Raw genomic sequence first — 17,347 nt, 5'->3', positions numbered from 1 at the left:
GAAAAAGTTCGGGTAAAATCTTGCAACTTCATTCTCTACACAACTCTACAATAGTCGCTCTCATTTACAGGATTTTGGAGTACGTTAACATTTTTCCTGTAACTTCCTGCAAGTTCGTGTAAAATCCTGTAAGTTCATGGAGTACTGGATCAGAGCTAATATTGATTGTGGATTGGGCTGTGTGGAATGGACCATATTTAAGTCAAAAGCTTTTTTGCTTTTAAATTAATATTTTTCATAAGTGACAATGAAATCAGTTCCACTCATGTGGAAATCGTAGAGCTGTTTGTTTTATAAATATTGACACGGACAAAAAATTTATCAAGAAAGCACAGGATAAGTCTTTCGTTTGACAACGACGGTACAGAACTGATGCCTACGCTTATTATGATTGAAAATGGTCATTTAATTAACAGGTAGCAACCCTAATGAAAACAAAAAATATTAGTGCTTTTATAGAGGCCAATCCCTTTCATTTGACATCTCATTATTTATAATCCAATGAACGGTGCTCTGATGAAAGAAAGGAATACGACCAAAGGATAGAGCATCCTCGACTTGGTTATATCATATTTTTCGTTTTTCAATAAAAATATGTTCACTCATTTAAGAAGGCCAGTACGAGTTAAAGTCCGAAATTCATTTAGAAGTTGAAAAAGGCAGTTCCGAGAAAAAAGTTTCAAATCGAATCTGTAGTAAACATATACAGGTGAAATTTTTGAGGTTTTCATTAAAAACCTTTCCCTCCATTTTAGAGGGGGTGGGCGGGTGGTCTAAGGCACCCTGTAGATATATTTACAAAAAGTGGACGTTTTAACTTTTCAACTAACTTTAACTTTCTAAGCTAACGATATTCGGACCTCGTTGTATTGAAACCTTTATAAATATGTGTTAACCAAGAAAATAATAGAAAATTATTCTAAAAGATTTATATACTGTAAAAGGATTAAACTGTCCAAACAAAGAATGATCCACTTATTGAAGGCAATCCATTGCTTTTGCTCGGCAAACTTGAAAGCGCGCACACATTTTTATACACATACACACACACACTAATTTCATGTTTTATGCACTTTCCCACCACCGCAAATGTTTTTGATACTTTTTGAATGTCCTCTTGACCAAAAGTTTCGAACACACTTTCACATAAATATGTATGTATGTATAAGAGTAAATATATATTTGTTGCCTTAAATCCGCTACGTTAGATTAATGGTCAATTTGCTAACAAAAGCGTTTGAGCAGAATTGCTTTTTCAACACATAAACTACTGAATATTTATGTAGTTTCTTAATCTACTTCCAAACAAGTAAGTGTTTGGTTGCGCTAGTGCGAAAAGACCCCACTATTTTCCTAAGTTTTACTGATCCCCACATATGCATACAAGCCAATTATAACAGAGATTCTAAAATTTTAGTTCACAGAATTCCTTTGTGTATATGCGCTTATACACAATCACATACTCATACTACATATGCATTGTAAACGAACCAGGTAACATTTTTATCACTTGGAATTTTAAATAGGAAAGTATTGTTGACCATACCTTTAAGGTTTATAAAATTTTCCTCGGTCGTACTGCGATAGCTTTTTACATACGTAAGTACATATTTCGTATGTACATATGTATGGTTAGTTTATTAAATATTAGGTTGTAAGCTTAGATAAGATTGCTAGGCCGAGAAAACCGATGTAGACTTTCCAATCCCTGCCCTCTTTACTTTAGAAAGGATAAAAACTTATGCTCCATCTAAGTCTAGCAAATGCCGTGCTACTATAGAGAAAAAGGTCTGCACTATCCTCAACTGCCACGCAAGATGCACTTGTATGAACCTCATTAATATTTGAGCCTAAAATACGGCTCTGGTGTAATTGGATATGCAAAGCCCCAAAATTTGTCAATTTGTCGCTTGTTGAACACAACAGTGTCCCGCCACCCATATCCAGTAGATAATTTCAGCAGTTAAAACCCTTCCGAAAGGCCTTCCCGTGAGTCAAGAGACCTTCCACCCAACATTCCTTTTCACTTCATGTTTTGTATGGAGTGGGTAATGAGGGCATTTTGACGCCATGCGGGTTCACTAGCTGTACATATTTGCCAAAAAGTCGTACCTAAATGTAGATACGCCTACCTAAAAGCAAACATACATATATTTTTTTGTGCAAACATTTTTGATAGTTGGTGGACTGCATCTTCCTTCTGTATCTAAAATAATGTGCTTGTACCAAATGTACGTTCAAATTTAAGAAGCCTGAGAGTAGGTACAATTCTACCTAGTTTTACATCACTATTTCGCATCGCTTCTTCCTCTTATTCTTCAAAATTATTCTTTACACTTTCGTTCAAATAATGAAGTGACGTCACACCCATTTGCTCTCAGCTCGATTGGCACAATGTACTACGTACTGTGTTCAGGGCTGCCAACTAACCTTAGCTATAAAGTGCCATATTGAGGATACGAAGAGCCAAAAATTGCCAAATAGAAAAATAAAAGTGTCGAAAAAGGTGCCTTTCGTTTTCAAATCTTCTCATTTAGCATTAAAGTTAGAACCGCATTCCTAAAACACAAGTCCAATGCCAAAATAAGATAAACCAGCTGTATACACCATAGAAATTAGAAAATTTTAGTTGATAAAAAGAAGAACAAGCAAAGGATTTCACAAAAATTTATTGAAATATTACTATTTTTCAAAAGTGCCATTTTGGTACATTATGCCAAATCGAAAAATTAAGTGCCATTAGAAATAGGGCCAAAAATGGCACGGTTTTAGCAAAGTTGGCAGCCGTGATTATATTCTTGCTGCGCTGCTAGCACTCACGACCACTCCCAAGGCGAATTTGATAAGGTGGTGTTACCGGCGAATCTGAAATGTTCGCCGAGGAGAAAATTACGTCAAAATGATGAGTTTTCTGTAATTCGTACCAATGATAGTATGAATATCTGTGTATAGTTTGTTAGTGTAATTTTTTACTCATATACGGCTAACACTACCTCACTAAATTCGCCTGATCACTCCCGGCTAGCAAACATACTACTGCTCATCAGTCGCCTTGTCGTTGGTCATTCCGATCCGATCTCACCGCAACAACGAACGTAATCCGCCACTCTAGTTATAGCCCCAGGTGTGTGTATGTTCGAATTAAACACACCAGGCTAATGTGTTTTATTTGGTGGGGGTTAGTGCGACCTTCAATGAAAGAATAACAAAATCGGTTATTATTGTCGTCCACCAACTTTAAAAAATTGGTGCAAATGTTAGAAAATTATATTTATTCGTTCACTCCAAATTTTGTAATTTGGAATAAATCGAAGAATTTCTAACTTGGCTCCAAGTAATAAATTTTATGAATTTTCCGGAAAAGTAACAAACATTTATTTTACTTCTAAAGCAGTTCCTGTTTATTCCATTTATAAATTAAAAAACGAAGACATTTAAAATACTAAATTATGTGAATGGTATGCATCTGTAAAGAACAATAGAAGCTTATAACTTTTGACTACGTTAACCGATTTCGATAATTTTTTTTTTTTTAATTTGGTACCTCAAGGATGGTCCCATATTAGTTGGTTTTAGTTTTGCTCAATCGATCATGAAGAAATTAACCTTACTCAAAAATTTGTATATGACTTCAATAGTCGGTTGTATTTTTTGCTTAAAAAAACACAAATTACATGTTGAAGAAAACGCACGAAAAATTTTATACTCACAAAAATAATGTGGAATTTTAAGTGAAACCATCTCATGAATTTCAGAAGATATATTAAAATTTAAAGCATGCTTGGCCACAGATAACATACATACATACATATTAAAGAAAAGGTCATCAATTATACTCGTGGTCAGCTGATTCAACAAACTTTACCAATTTCCCCTAAAAATTTCAATCCTTTTATTTAGAGTTTTTAGAAAAATTTAGATATGCACTTTTTAGCATTAAGGTGCAATTTTCAAGAAGTTAGAAAATAGCCGTTGGTTTTTAATTATTGTTTTGCTGACGGTTCTAGAAAGTGTCGACCGAATTCTTACCTCAATCCACCATAGTTTTAATGCAATTTCATATTCATTAAAGACACAGATATTTAATTTCTACTACCTTATAACAAACCAAACGGGGAATTAAATGCATCTTTAGCAATTTAAAACATTTTCAGTGCACTTTAAGACTATTATTTTACATTCAGTTACCTGAACCTTGCCAAGTCAACTTGCACTAATAGCTGTCAAGTCTCACTTTGTTGCATCATCTCCTAATCTCTATGTCCCGGTGTGTACATATCTGATATCCATTCAAATCTACTCAACTTGAAAAACAACCGCACTGCAGGCTGACATGTGTTTAAATACTATCTTTCCACTTTTCTTTCTTGTCTGCACGTAAATTTTTGTTAGAGTAATGTTTTTGCTTTTGAAAAACATGTATTTGTCCGGAATATATATGTATTTACATATGTATGTGTGTGTGTATGTACACTTGATTATACATACATTCGAGTGTGTCCTGTCCTTGTGGTACTTTATTTAATAGCGCCTGCAGTGAAGCACACTCGATGGGCGCCCTTTAGAAGGATTGGATTGCAGTAAAAATTCAGGTAAAAGAGAAGGATAAAGAGTTACAGGCTTCGATATAACGTATATTTGAGTGCCTGCAGTAGTTGGTGGTGATGCAGGCATATACATGTGTACATATGTAGTATGAGTATACTTCCTTAGAGCACTTAGTATCATGTAATTGCAAGTCAATATGGATGTAACAAATTTAAATGACATTGACCTAGAAACGGGCAGGTTTAGTGCAATGCAATTTTGGGTAATTATTTTTTCTTTTATTTTAAATGTATTTCGAAGGTAGAGCGAAGTTGCGGAATAGCCTTCAAACTACCATACGGAATTTTTAATAGCATTTAAAAAGATATCATTACACCGAACTTTCACTTTAAATATTCAAAAAATTTTCTTATATTTATTTTCCTTCCAGCTAAGCGCCCACCTGTTGAGGAGACCGCTTCATTCCTACAAAGTCTAATCGCTTCGCATGGCCCCAATTATTTGGAGAAGCTGTTCGGCAGTAAGGCTCGTGATGCGCTCGCCCCCTTGGGTGGTGTGGAGAAGGTTGCCATAGCTCTGAGCGAATCGCAGACGATTGAAGATTTTGGCGCAGCATTACATTTAATGAGGTGAGTAATTGAGCGACAGTAAAAGGCAGACGGCGTATAGCTAAAATTAAATGCTCGAATAAGTCGAATAGCCTGAGGGTAATGTGAGCGAATGCAGTAATCGTAATATGAATACACAAACATTTATTAATAAGCCAACACACATACACGCGTGCACACTTGCGTGCACACTAATGCAGCCGACCGCAAAATTATACGCTTCTGCAAACACCAGTAAAAAAAAAGAATTCTCCCAAATGTCTACTCAATTATGCTAGCCTCTTTGACGAAGAATACCTTCCTACGTGTGCCTCCTGGCCGACATGGCGTATGAGTGTTGTTCACGGCAACCTGTCAAATATGACCTTGTAAGTCATTTTGGCCCTTTAATTCAGTAAATGTATCAAAAATATAATGCAAACTAAATAAATTCTGAAGGTTAACTGTTATACGAAGGGCATAAAAGGAGACAGTATACAACAATTTACATATGTACCTACTAAGGCCTTTGGCTTTGTAACGCGGCAACATTTTTATTACAAATTTCAGATGTTTGTGGGCAAAGTTGCTGCTCGCTGCCACAAAATTTATTAACAAAAATAATTATGTATATATAAAATTGCAATCTGCAGGCTTCAGCTTACCAAAGGGCTTTAGTAGATATTGCAATATTATGTTTTATGAAAACAGTGGTAATTTTTGTAAGTGCGTGACCTTGTTGCCCTGTGTTCAAAAAAACAAAAATATTTTTTATTTCACACGCGAGCCATTTTAAATTAATGTCCAAGCTGATACATTGTATGTGGTTGTAATGAAAAGTAATAACAATTTTTGTTTTTATTTCTTATGGTTAAGCAAAAAATGTATCATATATGAATTTTCATATCATGAATGTTGACAAAAAAATAGATGTACCTGAAACTCAAAAGGCCGTAACTAACAAAAAATTCCAAAATTTACTTTTTGATTGTTTGTTATGAATTTCAGCGAAGTACAAGCTCCCACATTGTTTTATGCAAAGCAAAATCTTTTTAGCAAGGGGGTTTTGCATTTCATTTGACCATATCGAGCATTTAATAATACTGTCTTCTTCTTTATTGGCGCTGTAATCGCATAAACAATTTTAACCGAGTCCAAGACAGCACGCCAGTCATTTCACTTCTGTTCTAACTGACCCCATTTGGAAATCCAAGTGAAGCCTAGTCCTTCTCCATCTGGTCTTTCCGAAACAGAGGAGGTCTCCCTCTTGCTCTGTTACAAGCATCGCGACCCGCGTTGAATACTTTCAGAGCTGGAGCGGTGGTCTTAATGATCGGGAAATGTGGTTCCACTGCTCGCGTATGCCGGATTATTGAAAAGTGCTTTCAGAGAGCAGGTGTTCGAGTCGAGTAGCGAATAAATTGGCCGTCTGTTGATATGCGCTGTGTGGCAAATGGCACTGTTCTATTGAAACCGCATAGTGTCCAAGTCTATGTCACATAATAGGTTGCAGAGTTTCAGAACTTTTGATCAATGAGAAAATCATTTTACACTCATAAATTTTTTTTTATCAATTTCAGCATCACATTGAATACCACCAGCCACACATTTTAATTACCAGAAAAACTAGATAGCTAATTATGGCATAACATAAATCACGCATTGTATTTCACTTTATCAAATATATCAAAATAATTTAATTAATTTCTAAAATTACATGGTCAAATATTTCAGACCAAAAAATGTACCGGCGCTTGTATAAAATTACGCTTAAATACTATGTACATTAGTAACGCGTATAAGATAACAAATAAATTAATGTAACTTGATAAGAGCACAGGTCTGGTTGAGAAGTTCAGCAGCATAGTCGGGGAAAAAGCAGTCATCTAACTGCCTGTTGTACATTTGTTTAACACATACTAACATATAAATACATGTGTATGTAATGAGTAAGTATGAACTTGTAATTACCCTGCAGCAAATCAAACTGGTTCAGAACTTGCGCTGAGCTAGCCTGAAAAGGGACGGTACTGGTTCTTCATCTATCCCAACTCAATGCTTGCAACTGTCTTTTTTAACATGGCGATGTCCTACGAAGTGACAATTGTCGCCCTCTGCAGAACTTTTGAACTTGTTCTGAGCTAACTCTGGCTTAGATGGTTCTGGTACAGTTCATATAACAACAGTTCTTAGATAGTTCAAAAAGGGTCACCTCCGGGCTAGAACAAATGTGGTTAGTTTTGAGCTGGTTCTAATAAGTATAGTATAGAGCCTTTTCTTTAAATAAGCACGCATACAATTTTGTAAATAAAAATACTTCATTTTATGTTTAAAGAGCTATTTGTTTTGAACAAATTTACTTTTTGAAGCAAACTGTCTGTCAATTATTCCTTTATTTTCTAAAACCGTTATTCTTAAAAATAATTTATATTTGTTACGTATAATGGGTATTTCTGGGATACCTATAATTAAAAATCTGAACTAAGTCGGGTCAAAAAATGAGAAAAACGATGATATATTGAATGATTTTTGTGATAACTCAGCGTTAAATTGGATTAAATTTATTGAAATGTAATACATAGAATTTCCGGCATCTCATAAGAAATATAGAATTTTGAATATTTACAGTTTTCATGCTAAATATTTTTCGTAAATTTTTTATTTAAGGATGGCTCATAAGTATTATAACATAAACAAATAAATTCACGTTTCTAACTGTGTTGGAAATTTAGTTGAATTCTAGAAACTGTTATAAAAACTTCAATATTTTAAATCAGTTTATGAGTATGCAGTTCTATAGCCCATTAAATTTTAGTATAATTAATCGCGCTGATTTTTTATAACTCTTTTTACGCACGCTCTTGAAGGCATTCTCATATTTAAATATTTTCGTTTAAGATGCAAGATTACACTTTACTACACTAAAATTTGATGGGCTACAAAACAGAATACTCGAAATAGTTCTATCAAGTTTGCAGCACAGTTAGGAATTTGAATTTAAATGGTTTATGGAGTATGAGACATAGTACTTAAATAAAAACTAAACGAAAAATATTTAATATGAAAAACATTGGAAATTAAAAAAAAATCACTGCATAACTACACATTTCGGGTCAAGGCGAATTTATATAAGGTGGTGTTGTTTAATCAGCTGTGTGTAGCGTTTGATTGTCAAAATTTTATATTTTGCTAGTGAGTGAGTGAAAACGTGAAAGTGTTTGCATTTTCTGTCGCCCTTTTTCATTCGGAGAAGAATAGCTGAAATTTGACAATCACCAGCTAAAACAAAAAAAAAAAAAATGCAGATAATTGTTGTATTTGTTGAATCGATACCACCTTATATGAATTCGCCTTGTTTCGGGTGCTTAGTGATACATTTACGTATGTACAGTATCGTTCATATCAATAGCACTCCCATTTCAAAGTGAGATTGTTTACCACTTTTGTTTATTTTTTTAAATCTGATTAAAAAGTCAAACATTTTGATGAAAAATCGTTAAGTTTAACTTTCGTTTTGTATAAAGTTTTAAAACACGGTTAATATTATTTTATTTTAAGCATGATCATTTAAATAATAAAAATAATTTTAAGTCTCAATATATTGTGAATATTTAAAAAATAAATTGTGTACGCAGACCTTTCCTGTCAAGTGTAGCTTAACTAAATTTTATATTTTGCATTAAATTTTATACGTACGTAGATATGTGTAAAAATGACATTAATGTTACCAATAACGACTTTTTTGGAAATATTTTAGCAGTTGCCCCATAAACTATGTAGAGAATTACATATTAAATAAACGAAAACAGTTTGTTATTAGTTTTAGGGTCTAAGAAAATCGAAAAAATATAGTATATTACATTTGTGCATCTTTTGTCAGCTTTCACATGACCAGGATGAGTAACATTGATGACAGCGCAACTAGCAACATATGAGTTTCAACCGTCCAACTCAGCATCCCTTTTTCAGTAGTTCAGAGACAGTTCTGAAATTTGTAGGGCGGAACTAGCGCTTTGACAGACTGTCCCTAATTTTGCTGCAGGGTAATTAAGTTCACATAATAATTACATACATATGTAGTATCTATTTTCATTTGTATGTACACTGTGTAATCAGCCCATAAAAAAAGGAGCTCTTCTTCCACGAGCATAAAGATGCGTATGTATCTAACTGAAAGCTGGCTAACTAATTGAATTGCCTTATACTATGTAGTATTTAGTCGATTAGAAGGATGATGAATTTGATTTTGATGAGTCATAATAATATATCGTTGATTAGTTTATTCTTTAGTTAGCCTCTTGAAAAGCATATGTGATGTGTAAGTACATATAACTGAAGCTAATGAGCCGTTGAAAATGCTAGTAAGCAAAGAATATCGAATCGCGAAAGTAATCATAAAGTAATTCATAGAAAATACGACGATAAGTAGACAAACAACGATTATAATTACATTGAAGTTAATGAGTTGCTCATTGGTTAGCTGGTTTAATGATAAATTTTATTTTAGTTAGTACATACATGCCTGGTAAGCAGTGAAAAAGAAAATAAAGTTGAAAATGTTTATACAAATTTCTTAACATTAATTTTCACTTAGAGTTCACTTAGAGACAAGTGGTTAACTCCACTTTTTATGAAAACTCATATTTTAATACAGGAGGCTAGATAAATCGAAAATGCATGGTTTTGAAAAGGTTAAAATGGTAAAGGTCCTTGTTTTATATTTTCTCGTTTATATTCAACGAAAAGCTAAGCTAAGTCCAAAAAAGCTCCGAAAATACGATAAGGCCAAAATAGTTCGAAATCCTTTAATATATATCGAATCCATCTGATGGTTATGGAGTTTTGCTTTGCTTTAAACAGGCAAAATGTCGTATTCAAAATTTGCGAAACCTCTCCTGTACGATTTTTCAATTGGGACTTAGCAACTTTGCACTCTAAGCTAGCGATAGGTATGTTAGCAAATACCTGGCTTCATTTACGCCGCCCTAAAAGTATTTTGTCGTTGTTTTCAACACAGATATTGTTTGAGAGTGAATTGTAATATAATAAATTTATTAAACTACCAGAACATTCGAACGCCCATAATCAATATCTTTTTTGAAATATTTTAATCTTAAATTTTCACCAACAATTATTTTTGTTGTATTTTTGAAGAAGTTCTTCCAATTCTTCAATGATTGGTTAGTTCATAGCACGGCCAATCGCACAACGCTGATCAATTTCGATATCAGAGTTGTCAATAGAATATCTACATTAGGCTCTATATTCGCTGTTGGCAACAATGATTCGGTTCGATGGTGAATCTCTCCTTGAATCTGTAGTGCGTTTCTGTAACTGCTCTCGATCAATGTTTCCGACTGAAATAGTCGGTTTGATGTCATTTGACGCCACTCCCACTTTGTTGTGCTTCTGTAAGAAAATCAGTCGAATTGAATTAATGTAATCCTCAAATGAGTTTTGATTTAGTATCGAAATAAAACACGGGGGGTTTTGGATGCATTTTTAAATGTAAACAAGAGCCTTCTCTTTTTTAGGAAATAAAGCCCACCGCCAAAAGGAAATAAAGGACATTATTTCCTTTCCAAAGGGCATTATTGCCGCTGGCTTTGTTTCTCAGAAAAGAGGAAATAAAGCCCGCGGGCGTTATTTCCGCGGGCCTTTATTCACTGCACCGTATGCAAGTTATAACATGCGAAATTTTGACTGAAATTTATCAAGCAGTAGTAGTGAATATTTCTTTCTAAAAAGTGCGAGAGGAGACTGGTATGTTTGCATGGATTTATAAAAAAAGAAAATATTTATTCTAACAAAAAAATAATTTACCACCGCAGGAAACTCCGGAAGATGCCTCAGACTAGGCGGAGCATACCTTAAAGTGTCGTCAAATTATAACTTAAGACAGTTTTATTATATGGCTATTGAGAAGTGCATAGGCCAAAATTTCTTAAGTTCAATGAAAAAAATTCTGGCATATGCAGCAATACATAGCATGCATTTAGACGCTTGGTTCTAGTAGTCGCGCTAAAACACAGTGAATTGGCGCAAATGTCAAATTTTACGGTACAAAGGTCAGAACAATGCAAAAGTCATTTAGTATTGCGAATTGTGTAGACTTTTTAGTGATCCTCGTATAACTCATTTCCCTGGACTATCGCTACTTAAACATTTATTTTTTCTTAAGGAATTTACGAAAGTAGGAAGAACTGCGAGAGTCGTAAAATATTTACGTAGATGTAATAAAAAATTAACTCCACAAAACTAAGTAAGCATTATTGTCCCATGTAGTTGAATAAGTGGCGCAGGTCGACTCCCGCGGCTGCCTGACATAACGGTAAGCAGGTCAACACACAAAACTAAATTAACAAAATGAAAGAAGAAGAAAATAAAACCAGCTAGATCCCAACTGGTCAACCATCTTAGGAAGCCTGAGGGCGTGCAAAATAAAATGAACAGAAATAAAATTTGATGAATACAAGCACATGTTTTTACGCTTTATATAGACTATACGCATAATGCGACATTGTGAAAGTAATAAAACCAGAAAAATGCAAATAGTGCGTAGAAGAAATTCTTGCTTCGCTATAATTTTTAGACTATGGAAATGTTGATTTGAGGTCACATATCACCTGCTGTGAGCCAGAAAACTAACATGCGAAAGCAGCATTGACCTCAACCAGCAACACAATGTAAATATGTATGGCAATTACATGCAGTAGAAATTGATGTCAAGCAAACGGGTTTTAGTGGCTGTGCGTTCATTAAGGTTGCACTCGTATGTACATACATACATGCCTATAGACACAGTATGCTATATTCATAAAACAATAAATGTGTACACATGCAATAAGCTTATCGGCTAAGCCGGAAAGTAGAGCAAATGCATACAACGGAACTACAAAAAAGGCGCATGAATTCCCTACAAATATATTTATGTGGTATGTACTTGTGTAGCCATATGTGTGCCGGTATCAACGCCTTAGCATATGCTTAACCGGCTTATAAGCATTAGCTGATAATGTGTGTGTGTGTGTGTGTGTGTGTTAATGCTTGCACTGGCATAGCGATCCCTGACTAGCTTTCAACTAGACGAACCGGCAAATGCGCCTGCCGGGATTAATTAAGAGCCGAACAACATAAACGAAAAATAAAGGATATGTTTGCCAGCAGACTCGGAGGATATCAGTTTTTATTGCTTTATATGTAAGTAAAAATGTTTGCATACCGCTAAATGTCGATATACACATGCAAATATGTCTTTATGCTATGTGGATGAGCACTTGTTGTACCAAATATATCAAGAAATGCTAATAAACGCAAAATATATGTACAGTAGACTGCATCGCTCCCCATACAAAAAAAAATCGGTACTATTTTTCCATTGGAATTATAAAATCTATTATATTTTAAGACGCCCACCAAAATATTTCGGAAAAATATTAAGATTTAAGTGAGCTGGACCGATTTGAAAATACCTCCAAAAATGGAGTTTTTTATGAATAAAAATAGTTTTTTAAAGATTTTTTTTTGAAAAAACCCCTCAAATGACAATACGGTTTAAGCTTAAAATATTTGCATAAAAATATAAAAAAAAACTAAAATAAATTTTTGAACGGAATCGTAATGATGCGATTTTTGATGCTATTTTTTAACTTTTTTCAAAGATTGGTATAGGATAAACTTGAATAACTGAACCTAAACTCATCCGATTTAGACTAAAGAGGTGTCATTGGAAAGGTATTTTCTCACCGTTTTTATTTCTTTGCTAATAAACTCATTCAAAGGATGGAAGAGAAAGGCTGGATGAACGAATATCATTCATACATTGAACTAAGATGTGTTGGTATTCGAAAAAACAAGATGGGACACGAATGACGTTTTTTTGGCCAGAAATAAAAACAGTGTGAAAATACCTTTCTACTGAGATCCCATAAGTCTAAATCAGAACATTTTTGGCCCAGTTATTCAAGTTTTTCGTAAACCAATCTTTGAAAAAAGTAAAAAAACAGCATCAAAATTCTCATTCTTACGATTCCATTGAAAAGATTTTCAAATATTTTTATGCAGATTTTTTAAGCTTAATCTAATTTGTCATCTGAGGGGACATTTTTCAAAAAGTTCTTTAAGAAACTATTTTTATTCATAAAAAACTTCATTTGTGGAGGTATTTTCAAATCGGTCCAGCTCGCTTAGATCTTAATATTTTTCCGAAATATTTTGGTGGACGTCTTAAAATATAATAAATTTTGTAATCCCGGCGGAAAAACCGCAACTTTTTTTGGTGATGCAGTCTAATGTACAGTGAAATACACTTATGGTAGATCTGAGCTGACTAAATAAAATTGAGGGGGGGTTAGAGTGATTTTAATTCCTTGTCTTGTAACTTGCGGAGGTTATTCGCTTTTCCAACGAGACTATCTTTCCGAATTCTGCATCTCAAAATCCTTAAAATACCGTAATAATTATTTCGTCTGCTCGTCCTTTTTTTCCAAAATCGTACAGTGCGCGTTGTCTACCAGAGGATCTTCCTTCTGTCCCTCTACTCTTAGTAGTAAAAACCTCTACAAATTCGTTTAATGAAGCTTTATGGAAGCACTTGCAAAAAGTGTAAATTCGCGGTATTCATACAAAATTTGATTAAAATAAAATTTAATTTTCATTTATGTAATTTATGCCAAAATAATATACCTGATAATAAATACGTTTTAATTAAAAGCCAATCCGTAAAACCCTAAGAACATAAGCTAAAAATATCTCAAATATTTTCACCTGTAAAATCGCACTTAATTGCATATTCATAAGCTTGGTAAAAAAGGAACTAAATTTTTTCTTTCATTTTGCTCCATTTAAAAATTCAATTAACTCACACCACTGCCAGTGGCAACAGCTGCTGCCACTGCAAGAATTTTACATGTGCATGGTGTGCACGTTTTTGATTACATAAAAACAATTTGTTTTTGTTTATGGTGACTTTGAATTTTTTGCACCTTTCATTTTTTCTTCTACCTCTCCATTTTCACTCTGTGGCGCACTCAATCACTTTATATTTTTTGACTCTGCACATATGCGCTTGAAGAAATTTGATTTGCACGAAATATGGTCTTAACTAAGTCCCAGCAAGGGGAGGTTTTTTATTCTGCATTTTGAAATTCCCCAAAATAATTTTCGATGGCAACGTATGAGTTTATACTTTCTTGATTAACTAGTTGCAACATTTGTATACAAGTATTTCTACTCTGTTGCACATTGAAAGTAATGATGTTGCAACAACACTTTGAGTAGGAAGTTTATCTTGTATATCTTTGATTTCTATTAGCCGACTGTCCCTGTAATGGGTAAAGTACGATGGCATTAGCAGTTGGTTTGGCTGCCTAAACTTTCACTAAAACATCCTATATCCTGCCTTGGCTAAACAATAAGCACATATAGCCAGTAAAATGGGCTTATGTGAAGGTCGTCTAGATTCTTTAATCTTTTTAAACTCCAATTCCTCCATCGCCAAAATATTTTTGCCTGCAGCGTAGCAACTTTTTCCTTGATTCAGCTATTACACCGTGCGACAAAAACAAAAAAATTTCAAAACACACTCACGAAACTTTGGGCCAAATATAGTAAAACTGCGTTTTTAGTTTTTCACTCTGACGTCAGGATTTTTTTCAAAGGACTTTGAAATTTTAAAGATATGCTTGATTCAAAAAATTATTATAAAAAATCAGTGCAATGTAGAATGTCGAAATACCAAATGAGAGAACAAATTGTGTAAAATTTAAAAACAATAAATTGTTTTGATTTAAAAGGACTAATAAAATGTATCTTTTTTTTTTAATTAATAAAGTTTGCAGGACGAAATTCGATGATGAGGTTGTGCGTATAGTAGTCCTCAAACAAAATTTGTAAAGGACATTTTCTATACCCATTCGTCCTTATGCACAAAAAAAAATCTTCTGTTATAATTCTTATATAATTCTTCTTCTTATAATTCTACCGAATTTTTTTTTTCATAAAAGTCCGACGACTCGAAAACCTTCTCCTTTTTTTGGAAGTCGGTTAAAAACGAAAGCAGTTTTATATATTTATCTGTTTAAAATAATCTCAAGACAAAAATTTAAACTGATAACAAATTTTAATTGTTCCTACTATGTATTTGTCTATTTTTTTTTCAGATCCGATTTGGAACACTTACGATCCGTCTTTATGGCTGTTGAAAATGGCGATCTAGGCATGCTAAAATCCCTGGGCATCAAAGACTCCGAACTTGGCGACGTGAAATTCTTTTTGGAAAAATTAGTCAATACCGGCTTCCTAGACTGAGTGGCGCCAGATCCCGCTTCTGGATTTTATTATGCACACGCACAACCCATCAATCCCAGTTTCTATTCGTACTTGGGCACACCCTACGACAACTATAACTACTAAATGAATAGTAGTTGTGGAAAAAGTAGAGTGGCGCTCAAATAACGAATGCGAACACAAGCACAAAACAACAAAAAACACACCCATCGAACATGCAACAGATTCATAAAACAGACATACAAACAAACAGGTGAACAAACAAACAAAAAACAGTCATCAATACAAACAGATACAGCAAAGGAAAACGACATACATAAATGGAAATAAAACAGTTGGTACAATAATTTTTTCTCAAATTTTAAAGTGAAGGTAAAATGAAAAAAAAACCCCAAAAGAAATTAAACTTCAAGTATTTTCCATTTCTATACATATTTTTTTTAATTATTTTATTTTTGGATTTATGTTTTGAACATTTTATAGAAAAGCCTTTGAAAAAATTACACAAAAAAATTGCAAAAAATAATATGTGAACAAAAAAAATCGATTTTATTTTCTGTACACAAAAGAGCAAGAAGATGTAAAATAGGATGAGGAAGAACAAGAAGTTTAGTGAAAGGAAAATACATAAATAAACGGAGTAAATATGTAATTGTAATAGTGGATTGTGGATATACAAATGTAGTAGTACGAGCAGCTACAGTGTTTGTGCTACCAAAAATTTGAGACAAAATCGCATGAGATAAAAAATTCAATATCACTTAATCGTTTACTTTAGTGCTATCCTACATATGTACCTACATGTATATGTGTGTTAGAGTTTTTCGTTTGCGCAAAAATTTACTCACCTGCTAAACGTGTTTTTTTGTTGTTGGAAAATATGCGCTTTTTGTTTTTTAAATTAAATTTTGAGAGAAAAAAAATGAAATATGCTAACAACAACAGCAAATATACGAACATATTCAATGGCTTTCAGTGGTATCTCAATGTCGACATTCCAATTCAATCATAAAAATAATAATAAAATGCGGAAGCAGGATCGGTAAGGACAATGAAAAAGAAAAATACTAAATTTAATGATAAATAATTACGAAAAAAAATTAGAACACAAACAAAGCTGAGCTAAAAGAAAAAATAAAATAAAATAAAATAAAAAAGTTGTAAACAATACATATCATAAAATAGTGCAAGAAAACTGTGCAATGGCGGAGTTGAAGATGAGAAGAATACAAAACTCGTGCATTGCCAAAAAAAAAATACTAAAAAAAACGAATAGTACAACTTCGAAAAATATTTTACTAAATAAACAAATAGTATTTGAAGTATTCTATTGAACTACTTAGGCAAGCACAACTTGTGCTACTCAATCTGTATGTACGTATTTCACAATGGCTATCAGTAAATACCTTCCAGTTAAAAGCGAATTGCAAAATGAAACTTTTTAGTTAAAAAAAAAAATATGAAAAATAAAAGTAATTTTACATTTCTTATATATATATTTTTTTTTTGATTTTTCTACGAATGCAAAACCCACTCTAAAGTTAGTTGTGGTAAAGGAAAGAGAGTAGTTAAATGGAATCTAAGGAAAATATAAAAAGCTAATCATATTACATATCAGTGTGTGAATTTTTCGATGGATTTTTTTTTAGAAGTGGTGGCGAGGAAATAGTGCATAATTTAGTGATTATTAAGAATCTAAAAATTATTGGGAAATAAAAAATATTAACAAGAAAATCAAAAGAAAAAAAAAAATATACCAAAATTTTGGTGTTAACGAAACTACTTTTTTTGGTATTAAAATATAAAAAAATTACGTAGTTGTAGTAAACTCAAAACAACCCCAGCAAGCCCTGCAGCTATTAATAAACCAATGTTAGGAAAAAAAGAGACATAAAAACCCAAATTCATAACATTTTCGTAAAATA

General features: G+C 33.2%; 1 protein-coding gene across 2 annotated transcripts in view; it reads left to right on the top strand.

Annotated features, from left to right (window-relative positions):
* The window catches only part of LOC118744113 (IDLSRF-like peptide), a 182,512-nt gene extending 166,181 nt beyond the window's left edge, over window positions 1-16,331 (top strand). For both annotated transcript variants that reach the window (XM_036476854.1, XM_036476847.1), the window contains exons 4-5: window positions 4,979-5,177; window positions 15,296-16,331. In XM_036476854.1, coding sequence (XP_036332747.1) covers window positions 4,979-5,177; window positions 15,296-15,443 — 347 coding nt within the window. In that variant the 3' untranslated portion in view covers window positions 15,444-16,331. The remainder of the gene's footprint in view (window positions 1-4,978; window positions 5,178-15,295) is intronic.
* The last annotated feature ends 1,016 nt before the right edge of the window (window positions 16,332-17,347 follow it).

Source organism: Rhagoletis pomonella, unplaced genomic scaffold (assembly GCF_013731165.1).
Source record: "Rhagoletis pomonella isolate Grant_MI unplaced genomic scaffold, Rhpom_1.0 Rhpom_scaffold_00001, whole genome shotgun sequence".
Taxonomy (NCBI): Eukaryota; Metazoa; Arthropoda; class Insecta; order Diptera; family Tephritidae; genus Rhagoletis; species Rhagoletis pomonella.
The sequence above is the reverse complement of the archived record's forward strand: the minus strand, read 5'-3'. Positions and strand labels throughout refer to the sequence as shown.